Source organism: Sminthopsis crassicaudata, chromosome 1 (genome assembly GCF_048593235.1).
Source record: "Sminthopsis crassicaudata isolate SCR6 chromosome 1, ASM4859323v1, whole genome shotgun sequence".
In the NCBI taxonomy this organism is placed as follows: Eukaryota; Metazoa; Chordata; class Mammalia; order Dasyuromorphia; family Dasyuridae; genus Sminthopsis; species Sminthopsis crassicaudata.
The window spans coordinates 524,907,228-524,925,217 of NC_133617.1; the positions used below are offsets into that span (position 1 = coordinate 524,907,228).

The 17,990-nt window shown below is 33.6% G+C and overlaps 1 protein-coding gene across 1 annotated transcript in view; it reads left to right on the top strand.

Annotated features, from left to right (window-relative positions):
- RECK (reversion inducing cysteine rich protein with kazal motifs) overlaps nt 1-17,990 on the top strand; it is a 75,312-nt gene that overhangs the window by 54,061 nt on the left and 3,261 nt on the right. The window contains exons 14-20 of the mRNA XM_074281742.1: nt 2,686-2,874; nt 3,303-3,425; nt 5,322-5,493; nt 9,206-9,398; nt 12,210-12,420; nt 12,684-12,757; nt 15,165-15,320. Coding sequence (XP_074137843.1) covers nt 2,686-2,874; nt 3,303-3,425; nt 5,322-5,493; nt 9,206-9,398; nt 12,210-12,420; nt 12,684-12,757; nt 15,165-15,320 — 1,118 coding nt within the window. The remainder of the gene's footprint in view (nt 1-2,685; nt 2,875-3,302; nt 3,426-5,321; nt 5,494-9,205; nt 9,399-12,209; nt 12,421-12,683; nt 12,758-15,164; nt 15,321-17,990) is intronic.

Below are 17,990 nucleotides of genomic sequence, written 5' to 3' on the forward strand. Positions count from 1 at the left end.
GAATGATTAATATGGAAATGTTTTACATAATTGCATGTGCATAACAATTACTTAGTATCTCAAAGAAGAGAAGGAGGGAGGGATAGACTTTGGAACGGAAAACTTTAAAAAAAAGTTTTAAAATTTTATTTTAACATGTAATTGAGGAAGTGAATAAAATACATATTTTAAAATGCAAATGATAGATCATCACTATAATCTATTTATTGTCTCCATAAAATCAAATCAATATTGAGTGAAATAATAATGTAAAACATGAAAAGTTTACTCAGTAGAATTGTTTCCAGCCAATATTTCTTTGGATGCTCTAAGATTATTTATTTATTGCACTATTTTCCTTATTTTGTCCATTTCTTTTCATTAAAAAAGTTCTTCCTATTTAAATCTGTTTTCTTTGCTGTATTATTGTAAGCATCTGCAAAATAAAAAAAGGATGATCTCTAGAAGACTCCTTAAACCACTAATGAAGTCCATTTTTTAAATGGACTTTTTAAATTTAGATATTAAAGGATATAGTATATGTTAGTTTAAAGAGCACAGGGACTGGAATTAGAGAACCTGGGTTCAAATTCCAGCTGTGTTTCTCCATAGGTAATCTTGAACAAATCCCAGTTTCCTCATATGTAAAGTGAAGAAGTTAGACTATGTTTATCTCATCTAAGTCTTCTAGCTTGACATTGTAAGGAAGAACTGGTGTAGTAGAAAGATCAAAGGATCAAAAGACTGGATTCATATATCCCCTCTGTCACTTAATGTGAAATTTATCTCCATGACCTAGAGAAGTCATTTATTCTAGCTAAGTCTGTTTCCTTATCTGTAAAATGAATGTTGGACTAAATGGTCTCTAAAGTCAGTTCTAACTCTAAAACTATAATTTTTTGATTAATTTGTATGCTACATAAGCCATGGAATCTTGATAGAACTGTAAACTTTTTCATTTTGTATTTTGAGGTCTGATTTTTTAAATTCCACTCAAATGTTTACACATTAAAGAATTCCAAATTATTTAACTAAATATTTTACATACTTATATTTAATTTGCTTGAAATTTATACAAACAGTCCTGACTTTATATAAATTCTAATTGCAAATTTGACTTTACATACAAAAGTCTAAAAAATAATCCTCATTCCCAAATTTTTTTTATTATTTTTAACTTTACTCCTGGTTTGGTGCTCTGCAAATGCCTGCTCCTTACAAACAAACAAACAAACAAACAAAAAACATTAAATGTCCTCTGAGTTAAAGTAAATGTGCAGAAAAATTGCTACTTCCACTGAATTGAGAGTTTGGCTTGTGACCTTCAATGCTGACAGAAGAGACCTTTGCCCCACTCTGCTCTCCTCCCCAAAACATGTGGCCCTGTCTGTCTGTGTTCTGACCATCTACATTTGAGTACTATTATCTTTCCTTAGTCTCCTAAGTCTGCCCATTCTCTCCTGTCTAGTGAATTTCTCTGAAAGTGGCCACTTGCCTGTGGAGGGAAGGGGTCAGTGTACAGTTAAAGGACATGTGGAGGATAGGGACAGAGAAATGAAAGGAAACACATAAGGGCTAGGAACAGCTACATGAAGACCTGACCAGAAACAACAGGAATAAGATGAGGGGCAGATTTGTGGGAACTGAGAGGCAAATTCATATTACATAAGAATCACTTTTATATAGAGGTCTGTAAAACAGTTCACTTAATATAAAGTGAGAATTATCTGTAGCACTTTTAAATCTTTGAATCTTCCCCATAGAGAAAATGTGCATTTGTACAGGGATAGCACTAAACTATCTTTGAATAACTCTCAGCAATAAGTGGGCCTCAGGCCAATGATCCTGCTTCTATGATTATACCCAAAGAAAGACAAAGACAGAAACAAGTGCCTATTATATACTCAAAGCCCTAATAAATACCAATGCTGTCATGAATATAGAATCATTCTTTGTAGTAACTAATAACTATTAACAAAATATAAGACTTAACTATTGAAGAATGGTTCAAAAAAACTTTATTATATAAATGCAATATAATACTTGTTGTATAGTATGAAATAACAAATGTGGAGAATTTATAGATTTATAAAAAAGACTTGCATGAATTGATACAGACCAAAATAAACTCCGCTTCCATGTGCAAAAAGAGGGCATTGGACCATAATTGGCCTCTAAGTTTCCTTTGGTTATAAATCTATGACTCTGTGGTCCTAAGCAGAACCCAAAGAACCATACACATAATGATACTATTGCTATATATATGAAAAGATCACCCAAAGTCAAGTTCTGAGTAATTTAAAAGTCATTGAAGATAGTGAAATACCACAACTTGCTCATGTCAGAGAGGCATGATGTTATCACAAAATGCTGAATAAATGATCAGTTAGTCATTTTATCTGATATTTTTGTTTAATGGATATTCTTTGTTATAAAGGAGCGTTTAGCCATAGAAGGGGGAAGAATATTATATAGAACATCTTTTTTTCCTCTAGAGATAACTAATATAAATACAAAAGGCATCTGTAAAATGTATTAAGATAAAAATTAATTTGAGGGGGATAGAAGAGACTTAAGCTAAAAACACTAAGGCAGAAACTGTATTCTTTTTAATCTACATATAACATAAAAATGTTTTTGATAAATATTTTACAAATTACAGAACAACTCTTCTTTATTTTGCTCAGTTAATTTTTCTTTGCATAGGTTGCAAATTAGGAGAAGCCTCAGATTTCATTGTCCGGCAAGGAACACTTATCCAGGTACCATCATCTTCAGGAGAAGTTGGTTGTTATAAAATTTGTACTTGTGGACAAAGTGGACTGTTAGAAAATTGTATGGAAATGCATTGTGTAGACCTGCAGAAGTCTTGTATTGTTGGAGGGAAAAGAAAAAGTGAGTATTGTATGTATTTTATAATTAAAAAGACTTATACTAGGTTAAAAATAAGTCAAAAGGAAGGCTTTTTTTTAATAGATATGGCACTGAGTGAATTCTGTACCAGCAGTGCCACAGAAGAGATTGTAGCCATTCTGCAAACCAACTATTTCTTATTCTACCATCTTCCCAAATAAAATGTAATGATGTCATATGTTGCAGAAGGTATAAGGAAAAATGAAGTTTAAACATTAAGTTTCTGAATGCTGACGTACTATGGGAATGTAGAACAGAACAGATTTAACTTAGTATGAGCAATAAAAATAACATTTCAAGTACTTATATTTTAATTCTACTTTATAAAATGCACTACTGGTTATTTCTTAAACATATGACATGTTCCTGGATATATAGTATTCACAAATATTTTCATTCTTTCCTCTTAGGCCATGGAACATCTTTTAACATAGACTGCAATGTCTGTTCCTGTTTTGCTGGCAATTTGATATGCTCTACCCGCCTGTGCCTAAATGAACATAGTTCAGAAGATGATCGCCACACATTTACAGGTAATCATTTCAAATCACAGGAAACAAGCTGGTCCTTCAGATATCATGGAGATGGGTTTTTGTCCTCTTTTGTTGAATTTATTCCTGGAATTTTGGTACCAAGGTACCAAATGTCAGTCATTCTCAGATATTAGATAGTAACAAAAATACATAACTAAAGAATTTAAAGGCAAACAGATGTGGGGAAAGAAATAGAACCTAAGTTCCTTAACTGGGCTTCAGTTTCTTCATTTATAAGGTGAGATAGTATAGTCAGAGAAATCTCTCAGCCCTCTTGCTCTAAATTTCCAGAAGAAGAGATGGTGGAGATATATAAATGATTGGACTATTATTAATTAGGTCACACCAATGAGTTTAGTTGATGTGCAGTCACTATATACTAATGTGCAATCACTAAAAGAACTACTCATTCATCAGGCTCTTTGGTAGCATATATTAGAGATTTGTATTTGAATTTTTTTCAACCTCTGGAAATCATCCAATTTTACTAAGTTTACTAAACCAGGAAAAGTTTTATCCCTTCTCAACAACTTAAGCATATGTGTTTGACCTCTAATGCCTAGACTTTGCAAAAATAATCAGTATAAGCCTATTCCTGTTAGCACAGGTATCAGACTTAGAAATGGAAGACTGACCTAGAAGGTCACGTTGTTCAGATTCACTTTACAAATGAGAAAACAGACTCAGAAATGAGGTAATTTCCAGATAATTCGCAAACACAGGATTTGAACCTCTGACCTAAGCTAGCATTCTTCCACCACCATACCTTGCTATCTCTCTGTACACCTGTTTCCAGAGAACTCGCTCACTTCCACTTCTTTCTTCCCTGTATCTTAGCAAGCACAACATTAAGGTTGCTTCTTCTCTGGTTGAGATTAAAAGTACTCATTTCTCCCACTTCTCTGTTTCCAAGTTGAAAGAAGGCAAAGGAGCTGCCCTGATGGCTGCACCTGAGTAGCACATTTCTCCTCTTGCCTAGGGAGGAAGAGGGGATTGAGGGGGAGAGGGTGCCAGGGCTTAGAAGACAATGCTTCAGTTGTTTTTCAGTCATGTCCAAAACTCCATTTGGAGTTTTCTTGGCAAAGAAACTGTAGAAGTTTGCCATTTTACTGGGGAGAAAACTGATACAAAGAATTAAATGGGTTGCCCAGGTTCACTGTGCCATTTAGCTACCCCAAAAGACAAGTAGAGAACCTAATTTGCAGTTTTTCTTTCTTCCCTGGAGGTGGCAGCAGAGAGGGGCCAGGATTCTAGAATGCTGAAATACTCTTTCCCCCTGCCTAACTTCAAAATGTTAATTTATTTGCTATGATCACTAAAGGCCTAAATTCTAAAAATTCTGTTCATTGTAAGAGCTTTGGGAATATTGGGTTTTAGAAAGAACTATATCATTTTGGTCACAGAAAACAAAGGGGAAGGAAATAATATTGATAACATTATTAAAAGCAACAGTAATGTATTAAACTCTACTTATATTTCCTTAAAGTTTCAAATCTAAGATTTTTAGCACCTTGCACTCCAGGGGAAGAACCAGGAAACTTCTTATCGCCCAAAGGATTATCTGCCTAATAGGGAAGTCAGCAACAATACTATGCCCCCGACCCAGGAAAAGGAAGCTAGAGCAAGAGGATAAAGGGAAGAAGCAGATTGTGGGAAAACTAGAAGAAGAAATACTAGCCAGCTCTCTATTTCCTTCATCCTAGCCAGTAACAAGTGTTATCTGCTCATTTAATTTAGCTCTCTATCAGATCTATCCTTAGCTATCATTTTAGTTGTTGTTTTAGAGACAAACATGGAATATTGAAAGGGAGAACAGTTTCCAGGATTTTCTAATCACAGCATTCATGAGAAAAAAAATGCATATAAATGTGATGAATGTAATCTTATTGTTTTTAGGTCTACCATGTAACTGTGCAGATCAATTTGTCCCAGTGTGTGGACAGAATGGACGCACTTATCCAAGTGCATGCATAGCACGATGTGTTGGTCTTCAGGACCATCAATTTGAATTTGGATCATGTGTCTCTAAGGATCCATGTAATCCTAATCCCTGTCAAAAATCTCAAAGGTACTTTATAAACTTCATACTTTGTTTTTCAAATGATTGCTTTTAACAAGTAACATAATACAGTAAAACTTTATTGCTCCAAGACTTCATTTTTAGGGAAGAGAAAAGAAATCTATGGAAAAGCATGCTAACACTTGTTCTTTGACCCTTTGTAATCTAGCTGGATTTAAAGTGAAATTTAAGCAAAATTTGATGGCGATTTTCTCTGGTTAATGGACAAAAGATATGTGTTCAATTTGATCATTTTATAACTTTTAATTTTCTTTGAGACAACTGGGATTTGAGTTCTTCTTGGTTCACCAATACTCCTAAAAGTCTTGATTAGATCATATCATAGTAATGCCATTGGTTTCTTACCAAGATTTAGAATTTAAGCAATTATGTATGAGTCCTGAAAGTTCTTTTCCATTCCTAAGTGTAAAACTTCCCCACATGTTAAAAGAGAAACAGAATTGGCCACTTATTTGGAAAATATATAATGCCTTAAAATGTGAACCAGAAAACATTATAAGGAAAAATATAGAATTGTTTGACAGTCTTTTCCCACTCACACGCTGTCCCCAACTTTCTTTCTGGAGTTTCCTCTAATTCTGATCTAGACTTTTAAATTGTGATTTTTATATGAAATTCCTGGCAGTCATCCTTCCATTGTTAATTAATATAAGCAGTTATAAGTGTTAACTTTTATTTGTACTGGTTTTGAAATTGTTCTTTAGATTCTCTGGAGTTAAACTATAAGTAACACCACTATAATTTACAAATCTAAATCATATCACAAAAATTTATAATTCTGAAGACTGTAAATTTGCCCAAATCAACATAGGTTAATTTCTCCTTAAAATCTAAAATTGAGGTGGTTCTTCTTTTTTTGACTTTAAATTTTGTATAAGCCTTATTGTCAGGACCCTGGCCATCATGTGATGAATTATTTTGGCCATAATAAATAATGAATTCATTCATTCAAATATTTTAAGTAATTCTAGTTGCCAGGAGTTCGAAATAGAAAGCTAAAATAAAATTAGTCTCTGCCCATAAGGAGCTTCCATTCTACTAGCAGAAAAACAGTATATATACACAGATGAATAAATAAAAATATATAGATAGCATTTTAAGAGGTTGAAAGATCTTGTGTAGGAGTTGGCACTTGACCCAAGCTTGAAGATATATAGGAGTTCCAAGAAAAGGAAGTGAGAATAAGTTCCAGGTATAGGGTAACAGTCTATGCAAAGGCATAATCAATCAGTAAACATTTATTAAGCATCTACTATGTGCCAGGCACTATGCTAAGGTTGAAGATACAAAAAGAGGCAAACAAATATGTACAAATAGGATAAATAGGAAATAATTAAAAGAATGACATTATTAGAATTAAGAGGTGTTGGGGAAAGATTTCCTGTAGAAGGTAAGATTTTAGTTGGGACTTAAAAAAAAAAAATTGAAGGTACTCAGTAATTGAAGCAGAGAAGGGAGAACATTCCAGGCCTGGGGAACATCCAGAGTTAATGCCTGGAGCCAGGAGATGGAACAGCCAAGAAGCTAGTGTCACTGGATCAGAGAGTTTGTAAAGGGTAAGAAAACTGGAAAGGTAGGAAGGAGCTAGGTTATAAAGCACTTTGAATGCAGTATGAATGAATGTATTTGATAATGGAAGTGATCAAGAGCCACAAGACGTGAGTGGGGAGGGATTATAGTATGGTAAGACTTGTGCTTTAGGAAAATCACTTTGGTGACTGAGTAAGGGATGTATTCAAGTGGGGAGAGACTGTGGATGCAGGCACACCCTTTACAGGTTATTGCTGTAGCCCAGAAATGAAGTACTATTGTCTGCTTCAGGGGAGAGAAGGGAGCACAGAAGCAGGAAATAAAAAATGCCAGTTAGTTTTTATTTTATGCTTGTGGCAATAGAGGAACACTGAAACTTCTTGAGCAAGGAGCATGGGGTAGACGATCAGTGTAGGGAGATGGATTGGAAAGAAGAGATACTGTTGAGAGGGAGAAAATTAAGAGACTATTGCATTGGGCCAGATGATGGAGGCTGATATAGCAACTGTGTGAATAAAGGTGGGTAGGTAGAATGGGGAGAGAGAGAGAGAGGCAAATAAAGTCATAGAGGCAATTCCACAAGATTCAGAAATCATTTGAGTATGCAGGGTTAGAGAGGGAAAAATCCAGATTAACTCCAATGTCATAAGTAGACAATGGGAAGGATGATGATACCTTCACAAGGGATAGGGAAATTAATGAAGAAATGATTTTGGGAGGAAATATCATGAGTTACATTTTAGTTAGGCCATGTTTTAGATGCCTAAGGAATATAAGAAAAGATGCATACCAGGTAATCAATCATATGGCGCTAGTTGTGCTTATAAGAAAAATAAAAGTAGGACATGTAGATTTGGGGCTGGGTATCATTGGTATGGAGAGGATAATTAAACACAGCGGAGCTGATGAGAATACCAAAAGAGAGAATATAGAGAAAAAAAAAGTAGAAGACTAAGGATTAAATCCTTGGAATTACATCCACAAATAAGAGGGGTCATATGGTTGATGATCTAATAAGAAAAAATGAGGAGCCATGTCTCTACTGGGTTTTTAACCCAAAGACATTGTAAAAAAGGGAATAGACCCACATGTACAAAAATGTTTTTGGAAGTCTTTTTGTAGTGTCAAGGAACTGGGAACTTAAATGGATGCCCATCAGTTAAAGAATGGCTGAATAAGATATGGCATATGAATGTTATGAAATATTATGTTCTTAAGAAATGACCAGCAGGATGACTTCAGAGAGGCCTGGAGAGACTTACATGAACTGATACTAAGTGAAGTGAGCAGAAACCAAGAGAATATCATACATAGTAACAACAATATTATGTAATGATGAATTGTGATGAACATGGCTCTTTTTAAACATGAGGTGATTCAGGCTAATTCCATTGGACTTATGATGGAAAGAGCCATCTGTACTCAGAGTGGACTGTGAGGACTGAGTGTGGATCACAACATAGTATTTGCACTTTTTTGTTGTTGTTTACTTGTTTTTTTATTTCTCATTTTTTTCCTTTTTGATCTGATTTTTCTTGTGTAGCATGATAAATGTAGAAATGTGTATAGAAAAATTGCATATGTTTAACATATATTGGATTACTTGCTGTCTGGGGAAGGGATGGCAGGGAAAGAGGGAGAAAACTTGGAACACAGGGTTTTGCAAAGATGAATGTTGAAAACTGTCTTTGCATGTTTTTGAAAATAAAAAAGTTATTATTTTAAAAAAAAAGACTGAGAAGTGGCCAGACAGGTCAAAGGAATACTAGGAAGTAGTAGCCAAGAAGGATTGAATGACCAATAAGTGTCATGTTATAAAAGAGTCAAGAAGAAGGACTGAAAAAAGATCATTTCTTATAGGAATTAAGAGGTTTTTGGTGACTTTGGAGAGCTCATCTCAGATGAGCTCAGGACATCAGAAACCATCTTAAAATGATGGGTTGAACAATACCACCTAAGGTATAGAGGGTTAGGGCTGATCCAATAATAAGAACAATATGAAAGGCTTTGATCTGTGTTAAAGGAAAATTGAATCACAGTGTAGTATCAAAGTATAAAACTTCAGATTCTTGGCTAAAACTACACTTTGATGAGTGTGTCAATAATTATTGACTATCCTAAAGCAAGGACATTCTCTGTAATGGAGATACTTTTCTTTATTTTTTTTAAGATGCATCCCAAAACCTCAAGTTTGCCTGACTACTTTTGATAAATTTGGGTGCAACCAGTATGAATGTGTGCCTCGACAACTCCACTGTGATCAAATTCGGGATCCTGTTTGTGACACAGACAATGTAGAACACAACAATCTCTGCACTTTATACCAAAGAGGAAAAAATGTATCTTACAAAGGCCCATGTCAGGTACAATTGTAATTTTTCTTTTTAATTTTTTTCTTTTTTCTTACTTTTCTAATAATAATCATTTCTTACAAATGATTTCTAAGAATGAAATAAATGTATGCTTTTTGGAAATACAGGTAGGAGTACATGTACTTGGGAACATCTATCAAATAAAGTTTTGAATTGTTGAGTTAATTAACTCCATTATGCTCATTAGTGTGTATAGTCAGTTATATGGGAAGTACAACTTATGCCCTGGTCAGTGTAGTACATCAGTGATGAAAATACCAGGGGCACTTCCAAAAATAGAGCTTTCTTCATTAAGAGTCATTCATGTCTGAAGGGATAAAAGAGATTCTTTTCTTTAGACTATGATTTTGACATTTAAGTACATCTATTTTAAATCAGTATCTATTCCTTAATTCCCTTCTGAAGTCATCACTTGACATTTAGCCAGATATTTGGAAAGCAAATACTACTTTTTTTACAATGTAAGGAATACTAGGATAGAAATTATGAAATAAGCAGGCAAATTACAGATAAATATATCAGTTATAGAATCTTAACTTTGGCCATTTTAAAATATTTCTCTTCTCAGTTCCACTTTCTTTGAAACTCTGAAACTAATTTTTCAGGTTTCAATCACTGAGAAAGATAAGGTCCTTCCTTTCTAGCATTAATTACATTTCACAAAATCAGGTTCAAAAGGTTGACCCCCCTCACCAAACCAGTTAATACTCACCAGTGTTAGTTCTTTTTTAGACTGTAGGTAGCACAGAGTCTTTTCCAGAACCCCAGCCTGAATCAATATACAGTTTAGTCTTCCAATTCTAGGTGATTAAAATTGTGTTTTCTTCTTATTTTGCAGTTTTTTCTCCTTTCTTTTCTTCGTGGTTCTTCTTAATTGGGATTTTCACTTTATGAGGATTAAATGATATATTAGATTGTGACTCCCTCCCCCCCAGAACCTGAGTTTAACTTGTCACCACAGTTCTCTTCTGTGCTGGATTCTTTGTCCCATATGTTTGCAATTGCAGAGCAATTGCATTTAAGTAAGATCAAACCCATACGTATTTGGGGAAGTTTATCACACTTACATTCATTTTATAAATGTATATCCCAAACTTATAACATCTATAAAATAACTGAATATTGCTTTGTTTTTTGACAAAATAATTCTATTTATTGTGCAAAAAGAAAAGTAACTATACTATGCTACCATCTAAGATTCAGGCACACAGTCTTATTATATTAAATAGCTAGATCCCTTTTCTCTAATCTTTATAGTTTTAATACACAAAATTTTGACTCTTCTAAATAAATCACAAAGACCTGGAAAGATTTGTGAAAGCAGTCCAATTCAGCTGCTTAAGCAAACTTCCTTTCTGCTGTTGTTCTAATTACTGCATGTGATTGTTGGTCCTGTTTTAATGTTAAACTATCTTGAAGTGGTTTTGAAGATTAAAACTAAAATGAAAATACCAAACAATTAAAATATTTCTTCTGCTCCATGTGTAAAAAAGATAAATTTTTCCAATTGTTTTATTCTCACCCAGATTATATTATCCTATCGATTATATGATATTTGTTTGTGACACTTTGAAATTAAAGTCTTAATAGTAAAAGTACGGGATTGTAGGATTTAGAGATGGAAGGGTAGAGATAATCTCTTTAATTCAATTTCAACTTTTTACATTTAAGGAGAATGAGACCCAAAGAGTTTAAATGACTTGCCAAAGGTCACCAGATTTTGAATTCCCATAATGGAATCACCAAATTTCACACTAGATTTTCTAGTCCATCCCACACCCATGCAAGAATATTCTTTATAACATCCCCCAACTGATAGTGATTAGTCATTTTACTCAAAAGCAACATTTTTTCAAAAGCATGTTTCAAGTATATAAGAATTAGATATATTTCTATTTTGAGACCTTTATGAAAAAGATCTTTCAATCTACTTGGAAAGTAGAGGCAAAAAAAATTAGATGATTGCAGTTTAATTTTATTGTCAATAATTATATTAAAATTCACCAGGCTTGGAATATATTTTGTGTTTACAGTTGTAAAATGCTAAGCATTTTATTTCATTTGTTGGTTGTAGTCATCCTGGAGGCAGTGCAAGTATTATCCCCATTTTACAAAAAAGGAAACTGAATCCTAAAAAGAGTGACTTACCAAACACCTTACAGCTAGTTAAATGGCATTTGTAGAACTAGGACCTAGGTTTTCTGACTCTATATATGTTGCATAGGCACTGGAATTCTTTCACCTCCCTATATGTATTTAAGTCATTACATAATCATAAAATGTAATCTTATATCAATTTCATTCTTAGCTCTAGAACAGAACTACCTTAAAACTTGATTCCATGTTTCACAATGACAGAATAGGCTTTTAAATTATTAGTTATTAAAATATGCATATAGACATATATAACAACAATACATTGGAACATTTTTGACTTGCTTATATTATTGTGTAACTCATAAACATCAGCAAAAATACCCAAATGCAATAAATAGCACTTTATACATAATTTTATTAGTTACTATTATAATTTATATTAGCTATAGATACATTTATTAGTTCATAGTAGATGAACCTATATCAACAGAACCAGAAGATAGTGAGAAAGTAATCTTCCCTGACTGGCCCAAATGACTATTGTCTGGCCCACTGATAAAATGTAGATTCTCTCTGGAATTTGGCTCTATACTTTTTATTTTCCCATGAGAAATAGTAAATTCCCTTAGGATACTATTGGTGCAGAAAAGTTTCCATATAATTAAAGTTAAGTGTATAATTAATTTTTTTTTTTTTGTCTTTAAGCCTTTTTGCAAATCAGCAAAACCTGTTTGTGGACACAATGGTGAAACTTACAGTAATGTATGTGCTGCCTACTCTGATCGGGTAGCAGTGGACTACTCTGGACCTTGTCAGGCTGTAGGAGCTCTCTCAGAATACAGCTCTTTCACAGAATGTGCTGCAGTCCAATGTCCTCCTCTCCCAGCAACTGGATGCAAACCAGTCATCTCACCTGGTAAGTTTGTGAAGATTCATATATGTTGGTTATTGGCAGCTTAAAGTCCAGATTTTATTTCCTGCACTATTGCAACAAGTCCTGTGAACCAGATCTTTAAAATTGTCTTTCTTTTCTTTTATTCTTAATGCAACAGCTCATGTCATAGATAATGTTCATACTTCCAGCCCCACAAAGGTATCTCTGTACAGCTTCACATAGGGGCTGATTATTTACCCAAATGTTTTCAGCTTGCTTTATTTTCATTGGTTTCTATTGTACAGGTGCGTGTTGCCCATTGTGTGCAGGGATGTTAAGAGTTTTATTTGACAAGGAAAAGTTGGATACAATTGCTAAGGTAAAAACATAATAAAGAAAACATAAATTTTTAGAATTTATAATCTTTTTAAAACAAGCTAAGGACATTAGATACCATCCAGGCCAGCTGCCTCACCTTACAAAATGCAGTTCTGTTATTAATAATTTGCTCTTTCTTAAACCATATTTGTTGTGAATGAAAAGACAAAATAGTAATGAATAATTTTATTATCTCTGTCACAATTAAGCTTTAACAGCTCAGGGTATACAGTAGCCAGGACTGTCTCTGCTTACAACTCTGATGCCAGACTAATTTATTTGACTTGTGATTAGACTCACTAGGAGGAGCTATTAAATCTATCAAAAAAGTTAAAAATGAGAATATTAACACTAAGCAAAGTTTGTCACTTTGACATAGTTTTAATATATTCGTAGCATCTCCTGAAGACTACAACATTTAATGACTACACCATCATTCTAAGAACCGGAGTCTTAATTATTGGCCAATACTTGATAATGCATATATAAGTCATACAATATGGAGAAATGAGAAATAGCCGTGGAAGTAAGTGGACAGAGAACCCTCCTTGGAATCAGAAAGAGTTGGTCCAAATCTAGTCTTTGGCACATTGTGACTTTGTACAAGGTAGTAATATTTCAGTGGCTCAAGCAATCCACTACAGCTAGAAGGTGCAAACTAATTATTCTTCCTCCACTAGACTATAAGATCCTTGAGAGCAGAAATTGTCTGTCTCTTTGTATTCTCAGTGCTTAACACAGTGCCTGACATATAATAGCCTAATAAATGCTTCTTGATTAATTGATTGATCTAAATAAGCAGAAAAAGTTTCTGCAATGAGATTTCTCAACAGTGATGAAATTACAGAATGGAGAGAGAATGAAAATAAGTAAAGATTTATTAAGCATGCTAAGTAGTAGGGTTACAAAAACAAAGACAACTTCTGTTTTCAAGGAGCTTAAAATCTAATTGGAGAGAAGCATACAAACCAGACAAGCAATAATCCCTATGTAATACAATACAGGATTACTTGGAAATAATCAATGGTGGGAAAGCGCTGTAATTAAGAGGGAAAAAGAAAGGCTTCCTTTAAAAGATGGAACTTGAAGGAAACCAGCAAAGGAAGCCAGAAGCAGAGATGAGGAGGGAAAGCATTTCATGCTCATGTCCCATGAGGGAAAGGAAGAAAAAAAGTGTCTCGAGTATAGATATGGAGTATCTTCCTCGAAGAATAGAAAAGAGACCCATGTCACTGGATTGAGGAGTGCATGGTGGGATATAAGGTGAAAAAAGACTGAAAAGTGAGGGCCAGATTATAAAGGACTTTTAATTCCAAAAAAGATTTTTTTTTTTAATCTGATCCAGGGAGGTGTTAGGATCCACTGGAGTTTATTGAGTTAGAGGTTGTGGGGAACAGGCAGGGTGACTTGTACTTGAGGAAGATCATTTTCAAAGGTAGAGACATCCTTTCAAATTTAAAGATCACTCTACCTAAGGTGATTGCTATGTGGGAAAACTAATATGCACAAAAAAAAAAAAAAAAGAATGCTGCAAGCTAGAATCCTGATAGTTAGCTGGATGTTCATGACTAAAATACTTAACCTCTCAGTTTCCTCATCTGCAAAATGAGGAAAAAACCAGTAAGAAATACTTTTGTTATCTATTTCATGGATGTTATAAAGAGGCACTGTACAAATACATGTTATTTTACAAGTATGACCAGAAAGGTTGATGTGTATCTTTTCCACACAAACTTCATACATAAATCCTTTCCTTATGATATGTGATCATAGCCACTATAGGCAGTAATTACACCTCATATGTTTCACAGTTAGCCTAATGCCTTTGCTCAAAAAAATCCATGTCAGCATGCTGACTTTGGTTAGATGCTGGAATATAATGGAGTAAATCATTCTAGTTAAGCTCCTTCAAGTCCAAAGAGTCCTAGATATATCTTTTCTCCTCACAACCCAAATCATGCAAAAAAAATACCTGTGGAATCAATCCATTTTTTCATTGTAAACTATTCCCCACATAAGTCTTTTACTGCAATTTTTCCCCAGTTATATATCATCCCACTTTTTACCAGTATCACTCTGTAATAAGAATCCAAATGCAGATATACTTTTGTTCCTACCCATGGGTTTTGAATAAAATACATTTTTATATAAGGCTATTATATCTTCATGTATCACTAGATCAGAAAAATTCCTTTCAGAGAAATTACCTTTGATAGAAGATTTCTTCTTTCTAATTCAGAGGACTGTACATACACAGATTGGCATCCTAATACAAGTAGCTGTGAGATCACATTTGGAGTTTAGTTACCATCAGGATCTCATTGTAACATAGTCAACTTGCAAACTAATGAAATGTAATTTTGTACATGAACCAGTATTGCAGGTAATTAAAATATGTCTTTTTCTAGGTAACAACCAAAAAACCCATAACTGTTCTGGAAATACTTGAGAAAATTCGCTTGCATATTTCAGTTCCACAATGTGATGTATTTGGCTATTTAAGTATTGAATCAGAAATAGTGATCCTGATCATTCCTGTTGATCATTATCCAAAAGCATTACAGGTAAGATATAGGATTGAGTTGTAATGAAATACACATTGCTAAACTTTTGTTTACATTTTAAATTTGGCATTATAATTTACATTTTAATTGATAATTAAGCCTCAAATAAATTAATTGATGATAAAGTAGCAAAAAGGTACCATTGTAATTTTTAGACAATCTATAAAATTTCACTGTTCATTAGTTTTTGGAGAACTCTGCTCAATCATAAATGAATCTGAAGGAATTCGATCATATCTATATTGATATTGCCCTTATAAATTGAATCAGAATACAGATTACATCCTAGTAGAAGGGTAATTCAAAAACTCATCTAGCTATGTCTGTATATCATGAATATTTCCATGAAGAACAATTTAAATAGTTGATAAAGTACTGAAAAACCACTGCACATTGTCATGAGAGCTACCAATGTGAGACTCATTTTAGGATCAGCAGTCTAGTCATATTATTTTCTAATTAAAGTCAAAACCAATACCAAATGAAAAGGAAATATAAATTAATTAAGAAGGCACTCTACATCTGTAAACCAGTCCATTTGAGCAATTGATTCTGAAAATGAGAAATGGATTAAAAATAAAGACTGGTTCTTCTAACTATTTCTTAGAAAAATTTAAAGAGTAAAAAACACTTGACCTAATTGGAAAGTAAGAAGAGCTCAGAAATCATAACCAGCCCCAACTTGTCAAACACACACAAACTTCATTGGTACACAGTCTTTATACATATACATTTGCAAAACATTGTAGAGGAGAATAGTAATAGACAAATCAAGTGATACCACTCCACAAAGCAGTGAAAAGCAATGATATGAAACTGGAAACTAGACAAATAGATGTGAAATAAAGCAGGTTTTTCAGTCTTTCCATAGCAACCGGTTTTCATCAGTGATATAAGAATGTCAACTATTATTACTAGTACTTTTATCTCATGTGCTTCTCATATTTATGTATTTATTTCATTTGATTCTCATAACAATTCTGTGACTAATGACTTGTGCCTACCATATTCAGATGCTTAATACTATCCTATCAAATATTGAATATGAAGTAGAAAACATACTGAAAACAAATTTGAGAATTCTTCAACTCAACTAAATTAAATACATAAGGAAATATGTGCTTGAGCACATATTGCTTTAAAGGCATTCAGATCAATTTTCAAAGTTTCTTAATGAGAGGGAATTTACAAAAAAGTGGAAAAGACAATTTTTTTAAAAGTTATGATTAGAAAAAGCTAAGAAGATAACAGGTTTGCTCTCTCATTTCTATAAAATTTTGAAAATTGTCTGCACACGTATCAAGGATATCCTTGTTTAAAATATAAAAAGGAAATAGATTTATGCAGATGATTGTTTGACAAGTGAATTAAAAGTATTTTTTAAATACTAAGTCACAAATACTAAAGCAACCCAGTACCTGTCCTCAGGAAGCTTACTTAAATTCTTATAAGGAGGAGACAGATACACAGAGCAAGGAGTGGTAGTTAAAAAAGAGTGTTTTGATTTAAGAAGTCATTGGAATGGTGAGAGGAGCCATAGAACAGTTGAATAGCAACACATCCTTTTCAGCTACAGTGGCAATATTGATGTAATTATGATTCCATAACTAGAAGGGAGAAGCAATCAGGTAGCAACAAGGTCTAGTGGCCTCAAGAATGCCATGGCAGGCACAGCAGATGACAAAAAAAGGCTAAAGGAGAATAATTCTCTAAAGTATTCAAGATCAGTAGCATAAACTAGAAACTTTTGGGGAATGGCTATACAAATTGTATATTAATACACTCTATGATGATGTGATGTGGAATTAAAAAAAAACATGGGAAAGCTTTATAATGAAGATTGAAATAAAAAAAATAGAAGAACAATGCACATAAATACTATCATTATGTATGTGAAAAAAAGCAACTCTAATTAGTTGTCATGGGTAATCTCTGCCTGGATAACAGATAATAAAATACCTCTTTTTCTCAGATAAGTGAGTGATCCATGGGTTCAGTTTTTTTGTTTGTTTTTGTTTTTTAATACATATATCTTGCATAAGTTTTGCAGATACACACATTGAGCTGGGCCCAAAGAGGAAGAAATTAGGTTATATCAGAAGTCACACATTCAAATGAGACCTGCAAAACTCTTGGTGTGAGAACAAATTAGGTTAAAATGTAATTGGGAAATGCTTAACAATATAAAAATATAACATTGTTGTTCAGTTCTCTCCAACTTTTTGTGACCCTGTGGATTGTAGCACACCAGGCCCTTTTATCCTCCACTATCTCTTGAAGTCTTTTGAAGCTCATGTTCTTTGTTTGCATGACACTATCTCATCTTTTGCTGTCCTCTTCTGGGTACTATTAGGTTCATCAACAATATGGACATGGAAACTGTGACGCTTTCTATGTTCCAGCGGAAATGGGACCATATGATTCCTTTAATTAAGGATGTTGTTGGTGCTTCTGCTCAATAATACCTTACATACTAATTGGAATATAACTTTGAAAGATCAATATGATATGATCCTGTATAGTTCTTGACATACTTCTGATTGGCAAATTGACCTTCTGTCTCCAGGCTCTGCAGTTGATATTTACTCAGAGTATGGGATCACAATGCTAGTTTAATTCTGTTGCCATGGCAGCTACCACCAAAGCTATTAGAGAACATAGCCTTCTTCA